This window comes from Dipodomys spectabilis, unplaced genomic scaffold, assembly GCF_019054845.1.
Source record: "Dipodomys spectabilis isolate Male_0828 unplaced genomic scaffold, ASM1905484v1 ptg000002l, whole genome shotgun sequence".
NCBI lineage: Eukaryota > Metazoa > Chordata > Mammalia > Rodentia > Heteromyidae > Dipodomys > Dipodomys spectabilis.
Genome location: NW_024870679.1, coordinates 30,212,310 through 30,238,537, shown reverse-complemented (window position 1 = coordinate 30,238,537; position 26,228 = coordinate 30,212,310). Strand labels below are relative to the sequence as shown.

The window sequence follows — 26,228 nt, the reverse complement described above, 5'->3', positions numbered from 1 at the left end:
CAATACTGTGAAGGTAAACTCTAAACACTTCACTGGATACCAATATATAAAATTGTTTGAATACTATCGAGATTTTTGAAATACATGTGGCTTTGGATGAAAGGTGTTTATTCTGCTATTGCTTTTACATCTAATATTTATAAGCACATTCAGTTCTTCAGCACAGGAGTGCTCACACCAAACAGTAGGGGCATGCTAAACTCGAGACCAGACCTGGAAAGCTTCATGATAATGGCTTATTTAGTTTTTCAAAATCTTGTATTAATAACAAGTGGTGATAAAACTCATTAAAATTCCTTTTGTTCCTGTTCCATTGCATTGATCTGAAACCATTCTTTCTTCTGACATGATTGAGGCTGAGATCGCCACCTTGTGGATATAGGGGATTTTGCAGACTTTGCAGAGAAATTCTTATTTTTTTTAGAGAAACAATAGGTTTAGAAGATTTCTACTTAAGACAGAGGATATTTATCAACAGAAAAATCGTAGATGGAAGAAATATACCAACATGCATATTGGCTATAGAATAGGTAACAAAGATGAAGTTTTATTTGTCATAACATAATTAGAAAAGCAGAACAAAAATTCATATTATATTTCATATACTCACAATCACCTGTGTAGAAAGCAATACGGTAATACCGCTTAATGATGCAGGTCTATCAATTTCCATAAAATAAGCATCAAATACAAAACACTTTTTTATATTTAATCTTCCATTTGTTTGAGGGTTTTATATTTAATATTTGGTTGCTTTTCCAGTAGACATAATTTTAAAACAATTTCTAATTCTTTGAAGAAGCATGGTCACCTAATTTCATGACGCAAATCGGGTGACTCCTTCACTTTTTCGTGTTATATTCAGCTGTGAATTTCTATGTTGTGGATAATGAAAAAAAACACTGAGGATTTGTTCTGCAAAATAATGCATTGGAAACTGTATGTGAAGACTGGAGGAGTAGTCTGTGTGCCCTGTTGAAGAGAGCTAATGTTGAACAGGATGATTATTTGGGTTGGGGTGTTCACTCTTCCCTGCTTCTACAGGCGACTCATTGGCCTACTCAGCTGAGGCATGGAGCACGGCAGCAGAGTTTTCCTCTGTGTGTATATTGCCAGGAACTAGAGAGACCTCGTTTTCTGCCTTGACACTGCTGTCTTTTAACTCTGAAAATAAGAAAAGTGCTTCCTGTGTCTCCATTCCCATGGTCCCCTCTGTGTGTGCGCAACTGTCTTTATCTGAGGGAACATTTTGAATTTCTTTTGAATCATGCACATTACTGTTATTTTCAATATCTATTTCATCATGAGGTATTGTGTTTTGGCTTTCATGGGAAGTTAAGATACCAAAATCTTTAACCATGATGGTGTCAACAGAACCCGAGTCATACAATACATGTGTTTCACTTGGTCCATTTTCCACAGTCTGCTGCCTTTCTTTGGTGGGGTGTTTCATGGTCATTTGTGTGGTCCACATGAACTGACTAGAACTGCTTTCGTCAAGCGCATCTTTGTCTGCTAGTTTTATCTCCAGAGCTTCATTGCCATCATCTCTGGGTAATGCATTTATGCTGTCAATTCCTTTCTCGCTGCTATTGGTAAGAAGCCAAGGAGCTTGCCTACTAACAGGAGAAGAACTCCTAGGCTTGGGAAGCTCTGTTCTATTTTGGAGTGTGATAGAATTTGTTGGTGAGTTGTTCTTGGAGTGTGTCCAAGAAATGAGAGAGGAATCATAAATTTCTGTGTTAGGAAGAGATTCTCCTATACCATATCCTTCTTTACCCATGCAACACTGTTCCATAATTTGATGTGATTTTTTAAAGTTTGCTATTGATATTTTCCCATCATTTCCAAGTTGTTTGTTACTTGAAGTTTTCTCCTCACATTGTAACAAAGCTTGATTCTGATCTAAAGTATATTCCCTGTTATTGAAGACAGGTGGGTGTATACCTTGAAGGTGTGATTGCTGCTTAGTCAAGGACAACAAGCACTGACTTAATTGGTTGGTTTTTGATTTGTCCTGGTCTATGTGCTTAGTGGACTCTTTTGCTTTCTGGTCAATAACCTCCCTAGAATGTGGAGATGGTAAAATATTGTTTTCCCAAGTGTCAGGTAAATAACCAGGAAGTTCCAGGAGGAGTTGGGTTGTACCTTGCTCTTGCTCACCTGAGGATGAAGCATGTGAGTGGCGGTGTTCATCATTCTTTAGTGTATGCTGAGGCAATGTTGCTACATTCCCATTTGGAACCTGACCAGCTGGGTAACGCCTGCTCTGTATAGAGCTCTGCTTGTCTACAGACAAGGTGTCAGCATGGACAGGAAGGGCACGTTTAGTATTTCTTTTGTAATAGGGGGCCTGTTTCAGAGCATGTTTGAGAAACTGTCTTTTTGAAGAGGGTATAAGACAGTTATTACTCTCTGTCTGTTGGCAAAAATTCACAAAAGATACAGAATTTCTTTTGGCCTTTTCCTCCACAGTTTTGGATAACTTGTTAGGTGGTAACAATACTCGTGTATGCTTCTTTAGAAGTTCTGGCAAGGATTTTTCTGGGTGGACTCTAACTTTCCTAAAAGGATGTAAATGTAATTTAATCCTTTTGATAGATGGCCTAGTTCTCTTGTTCAGAAACTGTGAATCAGCCAACCATTTTCGCTCTTCCTTTTTCTCTCCAGGGTTGTTACATTTGGTGTGATCCAAAGCAGGCCCTTGGTTACTTTGATTTTCCTGCTGTTTCTGATGGGCTGATGCTTCAGGTGATAGCAAGCTATTTTTTGCTACTAAGTCAGGATAATGAAAGCTAGACTTCTTTGTCGAATGCATTTTCTTCATTTTTGTTGATGACCTTGGTAAGCGTATGTTATCCTCACTCGTAAGAAATTTTTCTATTGCTTTATTAATTTGGATTTGCTCTTTCTCAAACTTGGGACATTCTCTATATTTTGGCTTCTTTTCCTTCATACAATTTTGAAATTGATCACAGGACACATATTTACAGATAAGGGAATTGTTTGGCTGAAAATAGGTAGGCTTGCTCCATTTTGCCAGTCTTCGGGGATCATCATAGTTTGATCTCAGTTTGTGTAGGAACCTTTGTACATAGTATTCCTTGGGCTCACAAGGCTTGAATGCTGAGCTTGTAGTAAAGTGTCTCTTCCTGTGAGGTTGTAAGCCATTGTCTTCTTTCTCTATTGGAGGCTGCCATGATCCATTTGTTAAATGCCTTTCAAGACTTTCTCTTGCCAAGGCTGAAACAGATGTTGCATATATTCTTCTAAATGTGTCCGTGTTGATATCTGCTGAACAATAAATGTGGGAATTTAACACAAGACAGTGCTTTAATATTCCAACCAAACAGATGTGTAGGAACCTTACAAAAATTGCAAAAATTGGCTCCCTTGATTATTAATATTTCCTAATTTTTGGCCAAACCCACTAAAGATATATGTTTGAAATAACACTCTCTGTGGCCATATTTCAGTTAGCTCTAATGCTAACTTAGAAGTTGTAGAATTAGAAATATAAATGTATTCGCAGTTGATTATGTTTAGATAAGGTGTTGGTATTTTAGTTTTAAAGATGAATAATGAAAAAGTGGTATAGTATTTTTTCCTACACTCATTTTCCATTGAAACTAAAATACTGAGAAAATCACAAATGCAATATTCATGTCACAACCAAATAACCTAGACAAAAGAGAAACACTTTTTGGCCCACAGAAAAGCAAAGAAAACTTTTTTAAAATTTCCTTTAACTTAATACAATATTAATAAATATTCGTTTAATGAGTAGATATATTCAAAGATAGCCTGGTTTCTATCACACTAATCTTGGCCTGAGAGTTAAAAAAAAACACACATAAGTATAATATTAATATATTAAGTAATATTAATAAAATTAATTATATAATTAATCAAGCACATGCTAAGAGCTAAGCACTGTGTTAAATGCTGTTGATTCATTAATTCATTTGATTTTCACAAGAGCTATGACCCATTGGAAAAGTACTGCTATCATGTGTACAGTATATTAGTATACACACACACACACACACACACACACACACACACACACACACACACATTCTTTTACAGTGGAGCTTGGAGAAGTTAAAATTTCCTCTTACTTAAACATCAGTTAAATGATGTGTCTAGGATCTGAACCCAGGTCTGTCTGATATTGAGTTATATCCTCTTAACCATGATGAATATTCAGTATCAAATTATGTCTTATCATTGTACTTCTTCCTGTTTCATGAAACTGTTTTAGTCCAAAGAAAAAGGAAACATTTTTATTAAGAAAGGAAGAGGAAGAGATGAACTAAGCCCCAGACTGGCATCTAACTAAAATCTACAATCTGTTATCAACCTTGTGGGTGACCTTAGAGAAACTTCTTACTCTAGGTGTTATTAGGTTAGACTAGATGAAAACCTTATATTCAAATTATACTGGGGAAAGAAGTTGTGGCCTTTATCAGATTCTCAGAGAGTTCTGGAATGCAAAGATAAACAGAACTGTTTGACTAGATCATCTCTGGAGTCCTTTCCCTCCCTGAAAATCTACAGTTCTGTATTTCCAAGTTGCAGGGAATAAATACAGAGATGCTGTCTCCTTGCTGACCTCTCTTTTAGAGCAAGTGTGTCCTTGAGTGTTTTCCCCTAAATACCTGCCCTCTACAGCTCTAGTGAAGTGTTTCTTGTGTGGCACAGTTTCATACATTTGGTAAAAGTAATTGTATTGCTGGGTGTTGATAGGTCATACCTGTAAACCTAACTACTCAAGAGATCTAAGGATCATGATTCAAAGCCAGCCTGGACAAGAAAGTCCCTGAGATTCTTATCTCCAATTAACTATCAGAAAACCAGAAGTGTTGCTTTGGCTCAATGTGGTAAAGTGCTAGCCTAGAGCACGAAAGCTCAGTGACAGTGTCCTGGCTCCCTCCAGTCCCACAACTTACCCCAAACAAAACAAAACAAAACAAACAAAAACATAATTGTATTGATCTGGCAAACCTATGTTTTCCATGTGAAGTGAGAGACTGGTTTGAAAATAGGGAAGAAATAACATTTTCTTTCATATGAAAGTTTCCCACAGAGAAGTTAGGGCTTAAGACAGATAAAAAAGCTGAAATGAAACTGAGAGGCCAAGTGCTTATTTCTTAAATATTATTTATTGTTTTAATAAAATAAAACCAGTCTAATCTGGTTTCTGAGGTGGATGTTGCTTTCTGTGGCTTAATTCCCTTAAGTCAAATCATCATTCCCCAGAACCTGACAAGAACTAGAATATGAGAAATTCAGTGGAATAATCTCCCTTCCTGCCTTATGCCACATAGGAAATAGCACACAGTTTCCTTCTTATCCAGTTGCTCCAAACCCCATCCTTAGGGGTGGGTCCCCAAGCTAAGAACTTTTTTGATACATCACTTCTGTCATCCCTATTTGGAGAGAAAACTCCACTAGTAGTAAGGCCAATTCCAACAAATGACAGGAACCTCTTTACAGAGCAGCTGTCAAAATTTTCTTTGCAGTCTGAAAACATCGGCACCGTACTGTAGTCAGGAAGCAAAAGGAAGACATTTAATTCATTGCCTCCACCTAAATATTGACATCACCCATGTGCAGTGGGTAGATGTCACGGCCAGATTCACTTGGCTCTCAACATGGGACAATGAATTAAACCCTGACTTTCCTGAACTGGGAAGTTATCATCCTTGACAGCTCAGCAAGCCAAGTATGTTTCTTGACATCATTCCTGAAATGAATCACTAGTGTTAGAAGGCCCATTCTTCTAACATGTCATGCTCCGAGGAGGTTGCTTACTGCAGAATTGGCATTAGAGCTCAAAGGATGTTGGAATGAAAGCTGATACCTACCCTCCCATAAATCTTAACGCTATTGCTATTTAAAGGGCTCTCATTCTTTAAAAAAAAAAAAAAAAGCGTTAGTTTTTGAGTCTCAAAACTCACTTTAAGTAAACAGAAAATATATTCTAAGCTTTGAGGGCAGAGATGCTCCATCCACACCTGACCCCTCTCCAGGCCCAGCAGACTACATGAAGAGAGAGAGAGAGACAGAAAAGACAGACAGACAGACAGAGAGGGAGGATGGGAGGGAGGGTTGCCAGTGATTTCTATGGCATTCCAATGTTGAAGAAATTAAAAGACGTTCCCTCCTTCCAGGACTAAACAGACTGGAATTTTCTAAAGCAAGATAAACTCACCTATGGTTCCTGTTTCCTGCTGTGGCAGGGTTAGAGACTGAACTTCCACAGGCTTGAGATTCCTTATCTTTTCAACTCTCCTTGGACAATCTCTTGTAACTAAGCCTGTATCATTAAAAGCTGCCCTTTTCCCAGGAGGCTCTGAGCATCCCGACTCCAGCAGGCTACCATCCAGGCAAAGCAAAGTGCTGTCTGCCCCATGGTCTTTCCTTTTCAGGTTTCTAAATGATCCGTCAAGGGCCGTGGACTCAGAGGCCAATGTTGCTTGATGGCTGCTTGCCTGTAAAAGTGGCATTTCCTTTCTGCACCCCACAACGGACATGACCTTTATCTCGTTTTCCTGAGTTAAGTGGCAGTTACAGTATCCCAGAGTGTGGTAATTTCTTGCTCCATGAGCACACGGGGATTCATCGAAGGTTCTGCAACAAAGGTTTTCTGATGTGTGTTCATTTGCTTTGCCTTGTTGGAGTTTCCAGTTAAATACAACTAAACCGAGGCAAGTGAGACCAACAGCTCCTGTGGCAAATAGAGAGACCATTAAAAGATAGCATCACAGGAAGGGACATATACATCACAGAATGTGAATTCCACAAATATAAAGGTGAATGGCTTGAAGGGCAGCAGAATGGGTAGAAAGTCCATCACCGTTTGGAAAATATCAGGCTAGACAGAAGCTATTTTAATTGATGTTGTTCGGCTTTCCAATTTGGAGCTGTCTTTATATATAATAAAAATTGTAACAACACCATCTGGGGGTCTCTTTGGTAGGAAATAAAATCAGCTTTTTCATAGAGTACGATTCATTCTAGGCAAAGTGATTCCATGTTTAAATTGTTTTTCTGCCTATGAACCAAAGTTTCTTAATTTCTTATTTCTTTTCCTCATAGTTAATAAAAATATAATATTGATAGTCTATATTGCTAGTCTATGCTCTGAAAGCCTCATGTACGCTAACCTCCATCCCCTAAAAGATACATTAATCCATACATTTTGCCATATTTTAGTTATCCCTATAGATTTATCAAGTGCTAGTTCACTGACTTCCCTTTAACAAAAAGCCAAACTCCTTTAAACCAAAATTCCGTATAGTCATCATACTATTCCTTTCCTTCCTAGCCTTATTTCTCATTATTCCCCACATTTGCTTCAAACTCTAAGGTGTCTTAAAACATAACCTTTTAGCCTTTGCATGAACTTATAATGATAGCTTATAACACCTTATCCTGTCTGTGCTTATTTGAATTCTGTTTTTCCTTTACAGTCTAAACCAGTGCTTTCTATTTTCTGGATGCTACAGCGAGTTTTTGTTTTTTTGTTTTTTAATTTTATTTTATTTTATTTGAGAACATACTGAACAGAGGGGTTACAATTACATGGGCAGGATAATGCGTACATTTCTTACCAAGCATTGCAGCCTCCTCCTTTGGTTTACCCTTCACATCCCTTCCCAGCCTCCCCCCTCCCCCCGAATCCCAATCCTTCTCCTTCCCCCCCCCTTCCTCCCCCCCACCGACGTTGTAAAGCTCATTTTGGACATGACAACTTGTACTTCTCATTGTTGCAACAGGTCCACCTGAATCCTTAAACGACTTGTTTGTCCCCATCTCCTCCACATGTTATACTGACATCAAATACAGTGAAAGCGGGGGTTACACTGTGGGGGAGGGACATAGAGCGAGTTTTTGGTTTGGGGAACTTTTTCCCCCTTATTGCCAAGATCATTCCCTTTCACAAATTGCCATGATCAAATGAATGACATCTAATTGGACAGCCTGGCACTGTCATTTCCTGTGCTAGGCAAGCAGAGCTTGGTTTCTGAGTAGAATTGCAAGGGAAATTGTTTCTCAAAGCAAGCAGGTGGGACTCCTCTTTTCCACCTGGTGATTCCCCATCTTGACAAATGATGCCCTCAATAACTCAGAGCATCAGGCTGAAGTCTCTGAACCATGTCCCCACAACTTGCATCTCACAGTTATCTTATTTGTTTCTTAGTATTTGTAACAGTAGAATGTTGTGTTCGGTCATTCATTTTGCCTGTTCACTGTCTGTCCTTCCCTGCTAGAGCTAAGCAGAACGAAGAAGCAGACCTTGCTCCACAGTCCATTCCCTTCTCTACTGGTGTCATTACAGGTTGTATAAAGGGGAGCTACCTTTCAAGTCATGTCTGCTAACACTCTCTTCAGGAGTGAGGCAAGTCTGTTCCCTCCTCTGGAAATAAGAGCAGTTTCAGGTAGGGGGGAGGGAAGAGGGAAAACAGAGAGGTAAAGGAGGGTGAATAAGGTACAAGTAGTTTATTTACATATCTGAGAATAGAACAATAAAACTTTTTGAAATTGTTTTAGAAGATGTAGGAAAGTTAATTAAGAAAGTGTTAAGGAGGAAGAGAGAATAATGAGGTACAATATATGTGTGAATAACAATGTTACAATGAAATCCTCCTTATACACTAATAAAAACATAAAATTAAAGGAAACAAGATATACATGTGCAGAAAACTATGATAAAACAAATTTCTTTACCATTAATGTACAATCAAAAAATGAATAAGGAAGGTAAAATAAACTCAGTTGGAGAATGAGGAGGAAGGAGAATGGAGAGGGAGAATGAAAGTGAATACAGTCAAACTACTTTATATCCATTTATGAAAATAGAACAACAAACCAGCTTTATTGTTTTTGGAAACAAAGAAGAGGGAGAAGGGAAAATGATGGATGAGGGAGGGGATGAAGTTTACTTCTCTATCTATCTATCTATCTCTATCTATCTATCTGTGATCCTACAACATTACGAAACTCTTATAATTCACTTATTAGTATATTATTTGAAAGTGCTGTAAAAAGTTACTTGAGCTATATTAAAGTTTAAACTTAATCTCTACTAAGGTGTAGCAAAACTTATAACTATTATATTCCAGAAATCAGACTTCAGGCTATTCCAAAAAATGATTGGGGTTTTAATATGTTAAAATACAGAGAGAATAATATGTTACAATATGGAAAGAGGGAGCGAATAACATCATTGAAACAGTCCATATTTCTTGAAAGGAATCAGTGAACTCAGGACTTGAATCGTATCCTAATACATTTCTTGGATGTGCTCTAAAAGCTCTGCTTTGTTTCTTCTTTTGTTAAATGAGTATAGTTACTACTTCCCAGGATTAAATGAGATAATATGCAATATGCTTACTATAGTGTTTTCATAGAGTAAAGATCAATGAGTTGTCATCATAGTGATTGTGACTACTGCTTATATTAATCCACCCTCTGTCATGGTGATAAAATGCCTAAGAAAATCGAATAGTAAGGAGGAAAAGTTTATTTGGGCTCACACTTTCAATCCACAGTGGTGGATTCTGTATTGGGAGGCCTGTGATATGACAGATCATCATCGAGGGAGCTTGTGGTAGAACAAGGCTTCTCACTTCGTGGCAGCCAGGAGGCAAAGAGTCAGAGGCAGAGACCTGGGTCTCAATTTTCCCTTCAAATATGTGCCCCAATGACTTGACTTCCTTCCACAAGGCATTGTTTCCTAATGCGTCCTGCAAGCTAGTGAACAAGCCTTTAGTATACAACCATTTAGGCACAAACTCAAATTGTTATTAAAATGCCAAACAAATCATGAAGAGACTATTTTGTTTGACTAAAGCAGTTGCTGAAGCAAATAGTAAAGACCCAATTTTAAAAAGTGCCCCCTTTTCTGAGAAAGACATCATTCAGTCAGGCCTGGGTGGCTCCTAATGGTAATCCTCACTACTTAGGAGGCTGAGATCCAGAGCACTATGGTTTGAGGCCAGCTGGGGCAGAAAAGTTCACTAGATCCCATCTCCAGTATAACCAGCCAAAAGCAGGGCTGAGATAATTTAACTGGTAAGAAAACCAGCCTAGCGAGCTTGAGACCATGGATTCAACCTCAGTACTGCAGCAGGGAAATGAAAAAGGGAAAGGAAAGGTATTTACATAGGGTTCCTTGCATACCTGCAAAGCCCAGGACGGTCATCAGGGCCACGTCCTGCCCTGGGAGAAGAGGACGTCTGTCCTTCACAACCAGGGTGGTGTCGGGAGCCTTGGGTTCACAGTTGCTCTCCGACAGCCTCAGCACACTCTTTGGCAGGGCCCCGGCTGGGGTAGCCGGCACACAGTACAGTTCCTTGGCATTCAGGAGTGTGTGAGCAGAAGACTTGGTGTAGTTTCTCAGGAAGCGGGCCAGGGGGTGGAGATCGCAAGAGCAGCTCCACTGGTTCCTATCTAAGCTGAGGAGGCTTAAATGCTTCAGCGGAGAGAAAACATCAGGCATGTGGACCAGCCTATTCCGGGACAGGTCCACTTCCTGTAATTGAGGCAGAGGCCGGAAAGCATCTTTCTCAATGAAGGAAATTAAGTTTTTAGATAAATCCAGATGCCTGAGACTGTGGAGGTTAGAACCTCTGAAGGAAACGTCGGTGAGATTGGTGATCTGATTGCCATCCAGCTGGAGCCGGGTCAGAGCCTTAGTATGGTGGAACCAGGCCCCTCTCAAGGTGTGGAGGGCGTTGTTGCTCAGTACCAGCACCCTCAGACTATACAGCTTGCTGAAGGTATGATCCGGGAGAAAAGAACTGGAAATACGGTTGTGCTCCAGTAATAATGTCTGCAACTTCGTAAGACCATACAGAGCATCTTCCTGAATGCCCTCAATACCATTCCTGCCCAGAGAGAGCAGGGCAAGATTAAACAAGAGAGACAGATTTGTGCTCTCTACAGAGGAGAAGTAGCCATCGGTGACTATTAGAACCCGCGTGGTCACAGGGACTGCTGTGGGGAAGAAAAGCAGAGACTAGAGACAGGATGCACTTGAGTGGCAGGGGAGCAGTGAAAAGAAAAAGAAGGCATGGATACCTTCTGAGCAATTGCATGCCCTGGATTGGAACAATAAACACAATGAAAATGATTCTCTGACTTCTAAATTTGAGAGGAAGCTGGCAATTTGTCAGAATGATGGATTTTTGTAATCTCTGTGACTGTGACATATTTGTTTGAGAAGCATAAACCCATCTGTCCCTGTGGATGTCAATATTAATTCAGTGTTTGAGATTATCCTCATTGATGTTGTTTTGAAGGTGGTTTTTCAGGCATCCTCCCTTTGAAGCTGGGTACTTACTGGTCCCTGTTCTGTCTGCTGTACGGATTCACGTAGGAGCTGAGCTTAAGTCTAAGCTTCTAACACCCCTCACCCTCTCTCTCTCTCTCTCTCTCTCTCTCTCTCTCTCTCTCTCTCTCTCTCTCTTTCTCTCTCTCTCTCTCTCACACACACACACCCTAGCAATGTGTATTTATGCTGTGGAGTCAATCATCTCTCAAACATAAAAGTGTGGGTGAGGGGCAGTGTGGGTAATGAGAAAGCGAGGTTGGCTTCTGCATTTTTACCTTGAGGCTAAAAAAAGTTGGCAACTTAGTAAGGATCTATATTCTCTCCAGACAACCTGAAGATCTGTCAGTGGGGTTCTCATTATAGTCGGGGCCACCTTGGCCTCCTGTCTTCTATCTGTTGCCTCCAATAAAGCCCATCATGTGATGACAGGTGGTACTCAGGACTTCCAACTGTTAAATCCCTTCACCGTAATCACCTCAGAGCGATCACTGCTCTGTCATTAGAAATCAAAGCGTTTTAACTCAATAAAGATGTATTATAATCAGGAGTTATTGTAGCACATCTTTATCATGCTAAAATTGTTTTGACTGCAAATGACAGTGTCATAAAAATGAGGGAGTCCATTGTCCCTGGGTGGTCTACAGGTGATATTAGAACAGTCAGCCATAGTGGAAGCACATTGCAATTCCCTTATGAAATTCAGACTTCAGAGCTGAAACAAAGAGATTTTTTAAAAAGTAAAAGACAAAGAAGTCTCTGAGTGCCTTCTTTTGGAAGAATTGCTTTTCTCCCAGTAGCAAGAAGGATTAAATCAGGGATTTGTTTTGTTTTGTTGTGTTGTTTTGCTTTTGCTATTGATTATTTGAATTCTATTAATCCCAGCCAGTTTGTCACTTGGTTCTTCTCATTGTTTTTGATATGAGATGCATGAGTTTTGTTTCTATGGGCCCTCCAGTCCTTTGGGGATTTGTGGACTCTGAATGAGCAAGCTATTATTTCTGTCAATTACTTCTTGTCTGGAACTAGACAGGAGCTACTACATGTGGCATTCTGTGAATGAGGAATATGTAAAGTGTAGCAGTGTAGATGAAAAATGTTTGCTTCATATACACATCAACTATATCGGATCACACACATGCCAACAAAGAGGAAAAGAAAACCTGTAAAGCCAGGAAAGTTTAGAGGGTTGAAAGTTTAGTGTGTTTAAGTGCCTTCAACCCTGATTGGGAGCAATATGCATGCCAACTAACCTTGAAACCTTTTCTCATTTGTCATCAATGATGATAATGTCTACCTCCTAATTCTCACAGCATTTGGGGATTTTAGAAATGAAAGAAATGATCTGTTTTGACTCTGCCATAACTCAGGCTGACTGAAAATTTCCCACTGGCAGAATGATAGAACTTATAGCTTGTTTATCTCTTCTTGGATATCAGAATGTAAATCACATTCTCCTCAAATTTGTTAATAAGGTGTCTTATTAAATTGTTGACTTAAGCAAGCAATATGTAATGAATACAGGCAGTGTATCTTGTTAGCATTTCTACAGCTCATTTACCACCAATAAAAAAAGACCAGACTTTCAAAATGAGATGTACTGTGATAATAATCTGTTTCACTGGTACATCACTTAATCTTACTAATGCTGAACAATTTCAGTTCAGGTTTCTGATTCATTCAAATTTTTTCAGCTGGTGAATGGGTTCAAATGTGAACAAAGTATGGGCAAAACCAGAATTAAAATAATCGCAATTTTGTTTGTTTTGTGGAGTATGTAGCTGTATTAAGTGGCACAACTTTTTGCAATGAAAGCATCTTTATTACCTCTGAAAGTCTTACTACTCTATTAGTTGAGATAATCGGGAAGAAGAAAATAAAATACTGTCCATAGTCTCCTTAGTCACTGTAAAAGGTAGACTCCGTAAGAGTTTGCCTCTTTCACGCTGGAGACAGACAGCAGTCAATACAATGACAGGCAATGGCCATGAGTTGGCCAGACACTCTGCCCACTCTGCTTTTTGGGGTTGTTGGTTGTATTACCTACTACGTAGGTTAGCTGGTGACAGAGGGTTACATCTCTAGAGCATACCACACAGGACTCAGGGCATGCTGCCACCAACCGCAGCATTATGGCAAAGAGGATGAGCCATCCACCTGAAAAGAAAGCAGAGAGTAGTGCACATCATGATGCTGGCACTTATTATTCATGTTTTCAGGAGATACAGATCCTGAGGCATTCCTGTGATGGCTGCTTTCTAAGCACATAACTATTCCCATAAGAAGCCAGTCAAATGGCCAGAATGCTTATTTTATGTAGAATTTAAAATGAAATGTTAAAACATTTGACCATAAATTGAGAGAAATCATATCCAGGACATGCCCATTAGTACAAGCTAGAAAACAAGTGAAGATACTTTGCAAAACACTTTCCAGTTTGTAATGAATCACTATATCTAATCTTCTTAAGCTGCAACCTAATTGGAGGCTAAAGAAACAGAAGCTCAGAATAATATATAAACTATTTAAAGACACATAGCTAGTGGTTATTGAAACAAGTCTTTTAACTTTGTTCAGTTGAAGTTAATCTCAAGTTTGGTATCTTGCATAATTACCAGTGAATTATTTTATTCTTTACAGATTTAGATGCCACATTTAGGGGTGAAAAAGGATGTAGGAAAATTAAGATCACAAACCCTACCTAGTTTTGCATTCAGCTCTGCTATTTGCTGGTGATAATATTTTTGCTAAATTATTTGTTTTTTTATTTTTTCATTTTTGTGAAATTCCTATAGTATAAGACTATTATGGGAGTAAAAGGAGATACTCTAAGTATTCAGTAAGTGTTAAAATTTACCATTATTTCTATGTTTCCTAATCCCCCTTAATTATAAACATCATTTAAATCTTAGTTTTAAAAGCCCATTCCTTTATAATGGATTCCTTGCTGCAGTAATATTTTTATTGCTATAGTTTGAACTTGAGGTCTCATAGTTCCTTGGCCAGCACTCTGACAATGGAGCCATGTCCCCTTCAGTTATTTTTCAGATCAAGTCTGTGTTTTTGCCTGGGGCAGGTTTTGAACAATGCCTCTACTTCTGCTCCAGTGTAGCTAGACTTTGTACCATCATCCTAGATGAGCTTGATTTTTTTCCAAGAAAATAAAATAAAAACCAGAAAACATAAAGCAGTTTGTAATAAATCCTTCACCCCACATGATGTGATAGACCTCAAACAAAATAAAATGTAACTAAAACAAAATTAGTCTATCATTGACTCAAAAATATTTAGAGTACCCTCTGTAGACAAGACTCTGCTTATGGCACTGAAGATAGAGGAATGGACATCACACCCCTGCCCTGATAGGATATACATTCCATGAGGAAATGTCAACAATAAAGGACCAGCTAATTTGTACTAGAATGTACTATAATGCATTATAAACAATGATATCTGAAGTCATTTATTACATAATAATAGTTATTATGCTCTGGCAGCTTTGGATTCTTTCCTCTGTCATTTTCAAGAAAGTAAATTTCTCAGAATTTTAATGTTTCCTTGAGATGCAGGCAGGAACTGTTTCAGAAAAGAGAGATTGAAAACTTATTTCATATCCTTTCTTCCTACTCCCATCCAGGACTTCCTTGATTTAGTTATTCTCCGGTGCCTTCAGAGTTTAGAGTTGTTACCTATGGACGGGTTAATGTTATATAAGCTACTTGACCATTCAAATTCTAGATGTATTTCAAAGGCAGATCAACTTATGTTTTACTGAGGGATTGGATACACATCTAACCAATGGTTTGGGACCTCTGTAATATACAAGGAGGTGATAGCTGTTTACTGAAATACAAGAGACTATAAATGCATTTGAGTACATGTGTGTATTAGAATTCAGGAGAGAACACTCATCTAGAGATAGACTTCTGGAAAATTGCAGAACTTTCGTTCTAAGATATGAGCCTGAATTAATTCTTCCACAGTTTGATTCTGAATTGGGGAGTTAGGAGGCTCCAATTCTGAGTCCTGGAACAGTTCAACACTTGAAGATAGAGGAGTGATGGTATGAAATGAAGTTCATCCCACTAATGAACCAGTAGGAGAACTTCAAATTCAACTAAAAATTACATAACAGAAGAATGATCATTTATTTAATGAGATGAACACTGAAATTTAACTTTGAATTTAGCAATGAGGAGATATTTATGCCCTTGACAAGAATATTTTAGCAGAATGTTGTAGGAGAAAGCTTGATTTGTATAGCGAGATTGAGAAAGGGGTAAGAAGAGACAGCAAATTTAGACAAGTTGTTAGAGCACTTTTTCAGTAAACATGAACAAAATAGTAGAGTAGAATTTTGAGGAGGAATCCATACAAGAGTTGTATCTTTTTGCTTTTAAAATGCGAGAATATATAGATTTTTTATGTTGGCAGGGAAAGTGAGAAGAGTAATTATGCAAAAAGTAGAAGAGAGAATTATTGCTGGAGCTCACACTGAAGGAGTTGTCCTCATATAGAAATTTGTTTGCAAAAAAAAAAAAAGAAATTTGTTTGCAGAAACAAAAGTGTAGGCAGATTGTCTTTAGCCATAGGTAAAAAAGTTCAAGTAGTGAGAGCTAGAGTTTTGAGGGGAGCATGGAAGGTGTAAAATAGCCATCAAGGGTGTGGAAGAGTAAGTGAGCTACAAATATGTGATAAACTTTATGTGATGCACCAAGGATCCACTTAGTATTAGAAGGTAATATTTTTAAAATAAGGACAGTTGGGGCTGGGAAGGTGGCTCAGTGGTAGAGCGCGTGCCTTGCATGCCTGAGGCCCTGGGTTCGATTCCTCAGCACCACATAAGCAAAAAGAAAAAAGCCGGAAGTGGCGCTGTGGCTCAAGTGGTAGAGCGCTAGCCTTGAGCTGAAGAGCTGAGGGACAGCGCCCAGGCCCAGAGTTCAGGCCCCATGACCAGACCCAAAAAAAAAAAAAATAAGGACAGTTGGACTTAATGAATATAGGAATTTTCTCAATAGTACACAAAATACAAGAGAGTCATGCTGTGGAGAAGGGAGTGATAATAGGAAGTGATAGCTAATGAATTCAAGGTAGCTAATGGAAAAGTAAGAAAATGAGATGACAGGGCTGGGAAGGTGGCTCAGTGGTAGAGCACTTGCCTTGCATGCATGAGGCTCTGGGTTTGATTCCTCAGAACCACATAAGCAGAAAAAGCCAGAAGTGATGCTGTGGCTCAAGTGGTAGGGTGCTAGCCTTGAGCTGAAGAGCTGAGGGACAGTTCCCAGGCCCAGAGCTCAGCCCCCACAACCGACAAAAAGAAAAAAAGAAAAAAATAGAGAATGAAATGACAGTAAAAAGTTGATAAGATAAGCAATAGAAGGAATAGTGGGTTATATAGGTTGGTAGATATATATATATATATTACATAGATAAATACTATTTAGTCAAGGTAGTAGCCAAGCAAAGAGAGAGAGTGTAGAGTGTCTGACAGAGAGTAAATAGGTAGAGAAGACAGAGGGCTCTTCTGGCCATGTAAATAAACAGGCAGGGGCTAGGATATAACATGGACTTGAGTGCCTCTGTGGAGAGAGAGAGGATATACTTACTGGAGAAAAGAAGGCAAAAACCCAGAAGTATAAAACTTTTTTTTTTTTTTTCTGCCAAGGACCATTTGAATATGTATGACATCATTTGAGAGCCATTCAAAATCATGGGTAATAAAGGCCCAGGAAAGTCTTATGAGTGAGCTAGTTGTTAAAACTTTCAAAGAATGGGGGAAATAGACACTGAAAATGATGACAAGCTGGTATATAGTTAGGGGAGAAAATGTTTCAAAGTAGCAGTGATAGCAAGAAAGACATAGGCCCTCATTTACCCACTTCTCATCATACCAACTTACAGGAGTGTGCTCCAGAAAACAGCTTCCACATAAGAGGGCTCTGGGGAACCACAGTGTCCTCAGGGAGGGCTGGATATTAAGGGAGAAATTGTTCTACTAAGAATCTAAATTAGTTGGATGCTGTACCTGAATGTTAAATTGGTCTCTCCACCTCCTGGCAGTGAAAATTTCATAAAGGGAGAAATGAGAGGATATATAGTCATTAGGAGCTGACAAAAGAATGATCTAATTTCTTTAAAAGGGACCAATATTTTCTCAAATTCTCCAAATTCTTCCTGTAGATCCATAAGCTTGCACATACAACAAATCTTGAAATACAATCAGAATAGTGAATGTTTATGTAACATCGAGGCCCATAGTTACCCACATCTTTTATTGAAGTTTTTGCAACTAAAAGCTTTAAACCCTAAACTAAGATTTAGATTTGAGGTTTCTATCTTGACCTTAGTTTTACATGTGAGATGTCTTCTCCATTGTGAAGTTAATTACAAAATTAGATATAATGGTTCCTTTCCATTACATACATGTGCAGTGGAAGGCCCTGAGATAGTTAATAGTTCTTAATATTCACTTTTATTCTTTCATTTTGAAGAAGAAAACTTGCCATTTAAAAACAGGCAAAGCTAATTAAAGCCTTTTCACTATTTCATTATCTGAATGTAGTTGCAAATTCTGACTTAAAACTCTTATCAGAAGAAGCCTCAGTGTCCTGCCAGGAACAGCAAATGAACATTCAATTAACACTTCAATACAAGGTTATTTTAAATAAAAACATACTTTATTACTAATCTCATTCTTTACAAATGCAAATACTCAATTTTAAAATCCAAAGAGTTTCCTTCCTTTTATTCTTAAGAGGAAAAAAAAACTCTTTTCTATATTTGCAGGGAAGACCTGAGTTTTCTGAAGTTGTTACAAAGTTGGAGGACTGTCTCTGCAACATTGAGGTAAGAACTTTACCTTCTGCAATATGTTCATGAAAAAGCTGAGGATTGCTAAGGATGTCAGGGGATGTAGTTACTTAGAGACCCATAATCCCATTCATTTGTATCCTATTCCTGAAACCATATAGTAGACTGAGCCGAGTTGATGGGCTCTATAAGAAAGAAGCAGTACATTCAGAGTGAATTTGGGTAATTCCTACAAATAATCAGGCAAGCCAATAGTAGCAGTGATGCTCAGTTAATACAAGTGATGTACAAGCCTCATGCTGGTGGCACATGTCTGTAATTGTAGCTACTCAGGAAGCTGAGATCTGAGGATCACAGTTCAGAAGTAGCCCTGTAAAGAAAGTCCATGTGACTCTTATCTCTAATTAATCACACACACACAAAAAAGCCAGAAATTGAGCTGTGTCTCCAGAATCCCTGACCACAAAAGCTCAAGGACAGCACCAGGCTCTGAGTTCAAGCCCCAGAACCTGCACAAAACAAAAAGTTATATTAAAATTTATTCACAATAAATAAATAATTTTGTTTTTTAAATAATTTTGTTTATAAAAATTCCTAGATACGGTGAAATATAAGCTAAAATTTTAAGCCATTGTTCATTTATGTTCAGTGAGAAAGGAAAAAATGTCACTAAAATAATGCATAAATTAGTTGGAAGGCATTGATTTCATACCACAGAAAGTGATATGTGTTGATAATCAGGCTAATGGAGTTTTCTTCCTTAATGTCAAGGAGCTATTTGCTTTAATTGTCTCTATAATTGCTTTAATTTGTTATATACCTGGCCAGGAGACAGCATTTTAGTGAAAGAGCTAAAACAGGAACAGCAGTTCAAAAATAATATATTTAAAAACGAACAGGAGGGGGAGAACATCCCACATCTAGGATCATAGCTATCTCAACCTAATTTCAAAGAGGAACTATCCAAATAAAGGTTTCCTTCCTTAGTCTACATCTCAGCTAAGACAAAAAATCCAGCTAAATAGGCTTCAAGTCTGCAGGTTTAGCCTGCAGTCAGTGTCTTTATCTCCTGACCCTACTAAAACTTCTAAGTAAGAAGCCTTTCAAATAGAAAGGGGATTCATAGCCTCATTTGTGCTCTCTTTGGTATTGAAATTTACAGCAAATGGGAGGATATAAGTTTTTCTGGTGAGTTTTCAAGAGCCCATATAGGTAAGGACATTTGCCAGCAGACTTGGGTGTACAAAGATACCTTCAGGATTTGTGTTCCAAATTTTCTCTCTCTTGGAATTGTGTGGAACATGAGATATATCCCATAAGAAGGGTGAGATAGTGATCAGGAACAATGGTAGGATGCTAGGCTAGCTTTCCTTATTATATTGACCAAGCCTCTTAGAATACTCGTCTCCTCAGAGAGGAGTTTGTGACAAGCTAGCAAAGAGAGTTTTCAGAATCCACTTGCACTAATGGACCAGTTAGCCTAAAGGACAGTGAGTTGTGCAATCTCATCAGTCTGTTCTCTCCACTTTTCAGTCACTTAGAACAAGGTCAAGAAGGAGCTGTCAGCTGGGTGCCAGTGGCTCACGCCTATAATCCTAGCTACTCAGGAGGCTGAGATCTGAGGATCTCCGTTCAAAGCCAGCCCAGGCAGGGATGTCTGTGAGACTCTTATCTCCAATAAGCCACCAGAAAATAGGAAGTGGTTCTGTGGCTCAAGTGGTAGAGTGCTCGCCTTCAGCTGAAGAGCTGAGGGACAGTGCCCAAGCCCAGAGTTCAAGCCGCATGACCAACCAAAAAAAAAAAAAAAAGGAGCTGTCCCTCACAGTGAGAGGACAGAAAATAGTTGAAAGCAAGATTCTAGAATATATTGAGAGATGAAGCAACAGGTATGTCTGTTGGTATAAATTTAACAGGAAAAATAGGATGCTGTGCCCCAGAGTGAAAGAAACAATAGTGCAAGTATGAAGTGATGGAGACAGAGATGTAGCACAGAAACTTCATGACTGTTAAGAGAAGAATCAGCTTATTGGCAGGTGGAATGGAAAGTGGTTGTCTTGTTACAGAACAAAAGATAAGATCACTTCCTGTTCTGACATGGCCAACCAAAATGGCACATCATTCCATCTCTGATCCTTTTAAATGAATGATAACAGAGATTCACTTTTTTAGAAGAGTTCAAAATAGTGAATAAGTTGAAAATTGTGTAATATAAGAACAATTGGAGGAATCAGTGATGCTTACATGCAGAAGGGATCATTAGGTGAGTTGTCAAACAGGTAGTTTTAAGCTATCATGTCACCAAGGAATTGTCTTGGTTCTCTTTGTGGGAACCCTGCTACAGTAATAATGAATGCTTCATCTTACGAAATGATAAGTATTCTTGGAAAACTGTTTAAGTCCCTATTACATCAAAGGGATAATTTTAGCTACAACTGCAATTTTGCTGCCATAATGAAGATTGTTGAGAATCTTTTAATCATTGAATAATAACTTTTAAAATACCTATGCTATAAATCTGTCTTGGATTGTTTGTGAAAGCATGGCAATAAGTTTAACAAACAATCTCAAAATAAGTTGATCAAAAAGCAAATCAATGTGGAGTCTTTTGAGGAACCTCCATACTGCTTTCCAAAGTGGTTGAACAAGTTTACGCTCCCACCAACAATGTAGTAAGGTTCCCTTCTGGCCACACACCCTCCAGCATCTGTTGTTATTAGAGTTCTTGATTATAGCCATTCTAACTGGAGTGAGGTGGAATCTCAATGTTGTTTTGATTTGCATTTCTTTTATGGCTAGAGAGGTCGAGCATTTCTTCATGTGTCTATTGACCATTCTTATTTCCTCTTCAGAGAAGTTTCTCTTTAAGTCTTTCGCCTACTTATTTATCAGGCAGTTGTTTTTTTGAGGATTTGTTGTTGGGGGATTTAATTTTGTGAGTTCCAAGTATATTTTAGATATGAGACCCTTATCTGTTGTACGGTTAGTGAAGATCTTCTCCCAATCCATGGGCTTTTCTAGCAAGATTAATCTTGCTAGCTATGTCCTTTGCCATGCAGAAGCTCTGCAATTTCATGCAATCCCAGTTGTCCAACCTTTCTTTGATTTGTTGTTTTTCTGGGTCTCTATTAATAAAATTTTGGCATGTGCCAAAATTTCTCCACATAGAGCTCCCCTATGACCCAGCAATCCCACTTTTGGGCATTTACCCAAATGATCACAAACAAGACCACACTAAAGCCACCAGCACAACTATGTTTATTGCAGCATTATTTACCATAGCTAAGATATGGAACCAACCCAGATGCCCCTCAGTAGATGAATGGATCAAGAAAATGTGGTATACATATGAATTCTATGCCTCCATCAGAAAGAATGGCATTGCCCCATTCGTTAGAAAATGGAAAGACTTGGACAAAATTAAATTAAGTGAAGTAAGCCAGGCCTAAAGAAACATAGGTCCCATGGTTTCCCTTATTTGCAATAACTAGAATATGTCTGGGATAAGTAGAAAAGGTCAAAAGCTATGTACATATGACCAGATAAGATGAAGTTAAGCAAAATGAACCCCAAGATAGGGATACAAGTGTTTATTTTCTTGCTTGATATTGTGTCTAATGTATTTATAAGGTACCATGTGATTTTTTTGTTGCTTTGTATATTCCTCCCCCACAGTATAACCCCTGTTTTCACTGTATTTGATGTCGGTATAATTGGGGGAGGGGAAGGGAAAAAGAAAATGTTTAAATAGGGATACAGGTTGACCCATTGTAACAATGAGATGTACAAGACACTATGTTGAAAAATGAACTTTACAAAGTTTAGGTGGGAGGGTGAGAGGGGGGAGTGTAGTTGTGGAGGTGGGAGGGAAGGAATGGTAAGGGAAAAACAAAGGAGGAGGCAACAATTCTTGATAAGAAATGTGCTCATTACCTTGCTCGTGTAACTGTAACCCCTCTGTACAGTATTTTCACAATAAAAAACTCATTAAAAAAAAGTAAACTAGGTCAAAAAGTAAATTAATTTGGGGAAAGGGAATGAGAGAGTGAAAGAAGAAGTGAGACTGATTGGAATATATTGTAAATGTGTGGAACTATAACAATGAAATCCCCCTCCCCATATAACTAATGAAAGCTAACGAAATAAATATGAAAAGCACTTTAACAAAAGAAAATTAAGCTAGATTATTGCCATGAGAAGCTGAAAGGAAAAGCCAGAGCAAGCTGGGATGAATAGAAATTAAAATATGTGATATACTGGAATAGAAAAGTAAAATAAATTCCATATACTAAGCCTTTTGCCTGTTGGACTTATTAGATGATTCATTAAGCTCCTCTTTCACTCAGCTGATGTCTCCCGCATCGAGTAACAGCAGTGGGTCTCTCTCACCTTCTTCTTCTTCTGATTGCCTGGTGGGCCGGGGAGGGCCTGGACGGAGCCATGTCACAGCTTTGAGGAGCCGTTTCGAGTTGGAATATGCTCTAAATGCAAGGTCCTATGCTGCCTGCCCCCAAAGGTAAGTGGTCATGTGAACACCAGTCTCGCCATAAAAGAGACTCTTACTAAGATTCTGATATGAATTGATTACTATCAACAGGATGAATCACACCACTGGAAAGCATTCAAAGAGAAGGTTTGAGCACACTTTTAATATCACTCCCCAAATGTAGAATTTTTTTAAATTTTATTTTATTGGGGCTGGGAAGGTGGCTCAGTGGTAGAGTGCTTGCCTTGCATGCATGAGGCCCTGGGTTCGATTCCTCAGCACCACATAAGCAAAAAAAAAAGAAAAAAGCCAGAAGTGGCGCTGTGGCTCAAGTGGTAGAGCGCTAGCCTTGAGCTGAAGAGCTGAGGGACAGCGCCCAGGCCCAGAGTCCAGGCCCCATGACTGGACCTCCTCAAAATTTTTTTATTTTATTGTAAAGATGCTGAATAGGGGGGAGGCGGTTACAGTTACATGAGTAAGGCAATGAGTACATTTCTTGCTGAACATTGTTACCCCTTCCCTTGTTGTTCTCCCACTGTCCCTTCCCTCCTCCACCTTGCACAATCCTCTCCCCTCCCGAAGTTGTAAAGTTCATTTCCAATATACTGTCTTATGAGTATCATTGTTGCAATGGATCATCCCATGTCCTTGTTTCAGCATTTTGTTAATTCCCCTTCCCCTCCCCAAATTAGACAAATGTATATTCAAGATGCAGGATACCAAAATCAATTATAGTGACAACAGAGGATATACCATAGGGGGAAGAACATACAAAGAAAACAAAAAAAATCACATAGTACATTTAAAACAACAACAGCAACAAAGAAAGACCTCTTGTGTTCATACCTTGGGGTTCCTTTCACTTATCATCATCTTATATGGTCATATGTATCATCCCATTTGTTAGGAAATGGAAAGATTTGGAAAAAGTCATATTAAGTGAAGTAAGCCAGACTCAAAGAAATATAGGTCCCAAGGTTTCCCTCATTTGCAATAACTAGTATACATCTAGGATAATTTTATCAGATGAGCAGAAAAGCTCAAAAGCTATGTACATAGAAATTTTATTCTATGTTTGTTTAGGTTATCTAGCTTGCAAGTTAATAGCAACTATCTTTAGCATATTAAGAGATGCCTATGCTAAGACACCAAAGAACTTTGTCTAACATGTTTTGGGATTATCTTACAGAATGCAACAGAGGATTCCTTTATTAGGATCCAAGAAATAGCCTCAGGAATCTTAGTATCAAAAGTTCAGAGTTGCAAGAAACATTATAACTCAGCAATTCCCCTCTTAGGAATATGCCCAGAGGAATTTAAAACAGACATACAAACAAGCACTTGTACTCGAATGTTTGCAGTAACATCAGTGTTTTCTCTCAGTTCAGGAAACAGGCAGCCTAAAATCAGGGGGTTCCAGTGTGTTGGGCTCTGGTAAAAAAGGGCTCTCTACCTGATGTGGGAAGTTTGTCTTTTCCTCAGTGTCCTCAGGGGGGAGCGAAGGGGCTCTAATGTGTCATAATCTTCTTATAAATTCATCAGTTCTATTGAATCAAAGCTCTACCCTCATGATCTCATTTAATCTTAATCATCTCATTAAAGGTCCTATTTTCAATACAGGCACATGAGGGTTAGGGTTTCAAGCATATAAATTTGTGTGGAGACACAATCCAGTTCACCCTTACATCTCTAAAAACAAAAACCAAATTGATGCTGCCAGGAGCTAAGGAGAGGGAGAAATTAGGCGTAACTGCTTAATGAATGTTGGATATTATTTTGGATAATGGAAATACTTTAGAATTAAATAGACATGATAGTTGTAAAACATTATACATGTACTAAATGCCAGCAAATATCTCTTAAATGGAGAACTTCACATTATGTGAACTTTACCTCATGAAGGGAAAAGCAGAGGGGTAACTCAGATAAAGAAAAAATATGGGCCCACATTCTACAGTAGTAAGCTCTGTCATTTGCTTGCCCAAGTCCTAGCAGAAGGTTTTTATTTTTAGTATTTTCTTCTTTTAAGCTTAATTGTAAACTGTCAAGGAAAGAGAGATATCAGTGATCTATTGCTACAATTTGTATAATAGCTCATCCCCAAATTCAAAGATATAGAGCCATCACACTTATTTCTAGCTCATTGTGTCTGTGTGCAGGGTGAGCTAGCTTGGCTCTGACCTACAGCCTGTTTCTTTGCCTCCCTCTCTGTACTTAGATGAGCACATAGAAGAACATACTACATGGAGCCTTCCATCTCACGAAGGCCCAGACTTCACATGCACAATTAAGGCCTTTCCTCAGGTTACAGCTTCTTACCTTCTGCTGGCAAGTCACATTTAAGTCAGATGTCAGTAAGGAGAGAGCATGAACTTGATCCCTAGTGGAAAGGACTGTAAAGACACACATTAAAGGACATAGATGTAAGAATAATACAATGATTGATATATATAGAATAACATGGTATTTTGCTGTTCAGTAGCATTTAACATACAGACTGAATTTAATAGTAAAGAGTGAATGGGATTGACCCTTTGTGGAATTAGTAGCCATCTGTCTATGCATGTGTTCTTAGAGTGAGGTTGAGTTCATATTTTATTAACCTAAACAAGGCCACCAATAGTCTCTGTTCTAAATGGAAGAGCTGAAAAGGCAGCAACTATGAGCTTGTAGACAGTAGACCATGCATACTACATACCCTAGGAGAGCAGAAAAGGTGGACAAAGCCTATTTCCTTCATGTGAGCTTCAGAGCATTTGCACTTACATATGATCTTCTTCATGCATCATCAGTGGAGAGGTTTCCATTATGCTAAAGGTGGGGAAAGGCTATCAGGAATCAGCAAAGATTTATACAATCTACAAATTGCTGCTACTAGTGCTATTTTGGCTTCATTTATTCTATTTCTGGCCTGGCAAAAAGAGCCACAACTGCAACTTTAAAGGAATGGGAATCTGAATCATGAAGGCAGTAATCTAGGGGATGTTATGAAATTAAGTACCAGCAAGTTTGATTGATCACCAGGCAGACTGGACACAATTCTTTATTGGACTGCAGTCTCTAACATCATTTCATAAAGGGCCCATAAGCCAAGGTTAGATTAGGTTTGGTCACATCATCTTCTAGTTCTATCTGTTCTTACTCTCCATTTTTTTTAACTAAATAATTCTCTGAACAGCGAGATCTTTATTTCTCAAGCACAGTCGCCTGAGCCTTGTCTACTCAAGACAGAAGTTAAGGGGAGAAGCTTGTAGAACAGAGATCTGAGGTTCCCCCTTTGCTTTGCCATTTACCAGTTCAATGACCTTGGTTAGGCTGTTTAAGTCTCATGTGTAAAATACAGATAATAATACCAGCTTGTAGGACTGTTATAAGAGACACTATTATCTCAGTCCTGACAATAAGTGATTGAAAGATAAAAGCAGACCTAAGCAAAGAATGCAGTTCTGTTATTGTAGATAAGCCACAGAACTTGGAAAACATGGAAAGCTACACATTATGGGAGGCATTGTAGCACTATCAGTTGGGTGAGTTAATGATGAAGGGAACAAGCTTCTCAAGTCTTTGAAAACGCAGAAAGATATACCACTACTA

The 26,228-nt window shown here is 38.6% G+C and overlaps 2 protein-coding genes across 2 annotated transcripts in view; one reads left to right on the top strand and one right to left on the bottom strand.

Annotated features, from left to right (window-relative positions):
- LOC122109216 (serine/threonine-protein kinase TNNI3K) overlaps positions 1-26,228 on the top strand; it is a 276,701-nt gene that overhangs the window by 202,770 nt on the left and 47,703 nt on the right. The window contains exons 22-23 of the mRNA XM_042681475.1: positions 18,128-18,187; positions 22,495-22,664. Coding sequence (XP_042537409.1) covers positions 18,128-18,187; positions 22,495-22,664 — 230 coding nt within the window. The remainder of the gene's footprint in view (positions 1-18,127; positions 18,188-22,494; positions 22,665-26,228) is intronic.
- Lrrc53 (leucine rich repeat containing 53) lies at positions 1,058-13,472 on the bottom strand. Its single transcript, XM_042681464.1, has 4 exons — positions 13,385-13,472; positions 10,192-11,007; positions 6,238-6,733; positions 1,058-3,311 (listed from the first exon to the last, which is right to left on the bottom strand). The coding sequence occupies exons 1-4, from the start codon at positions 13,470-13,472 to the stop codon at positions 1,058-1,060; spliced, it is 3,654 nt and encodes a 1,217-aa protein (XP_042537398.1).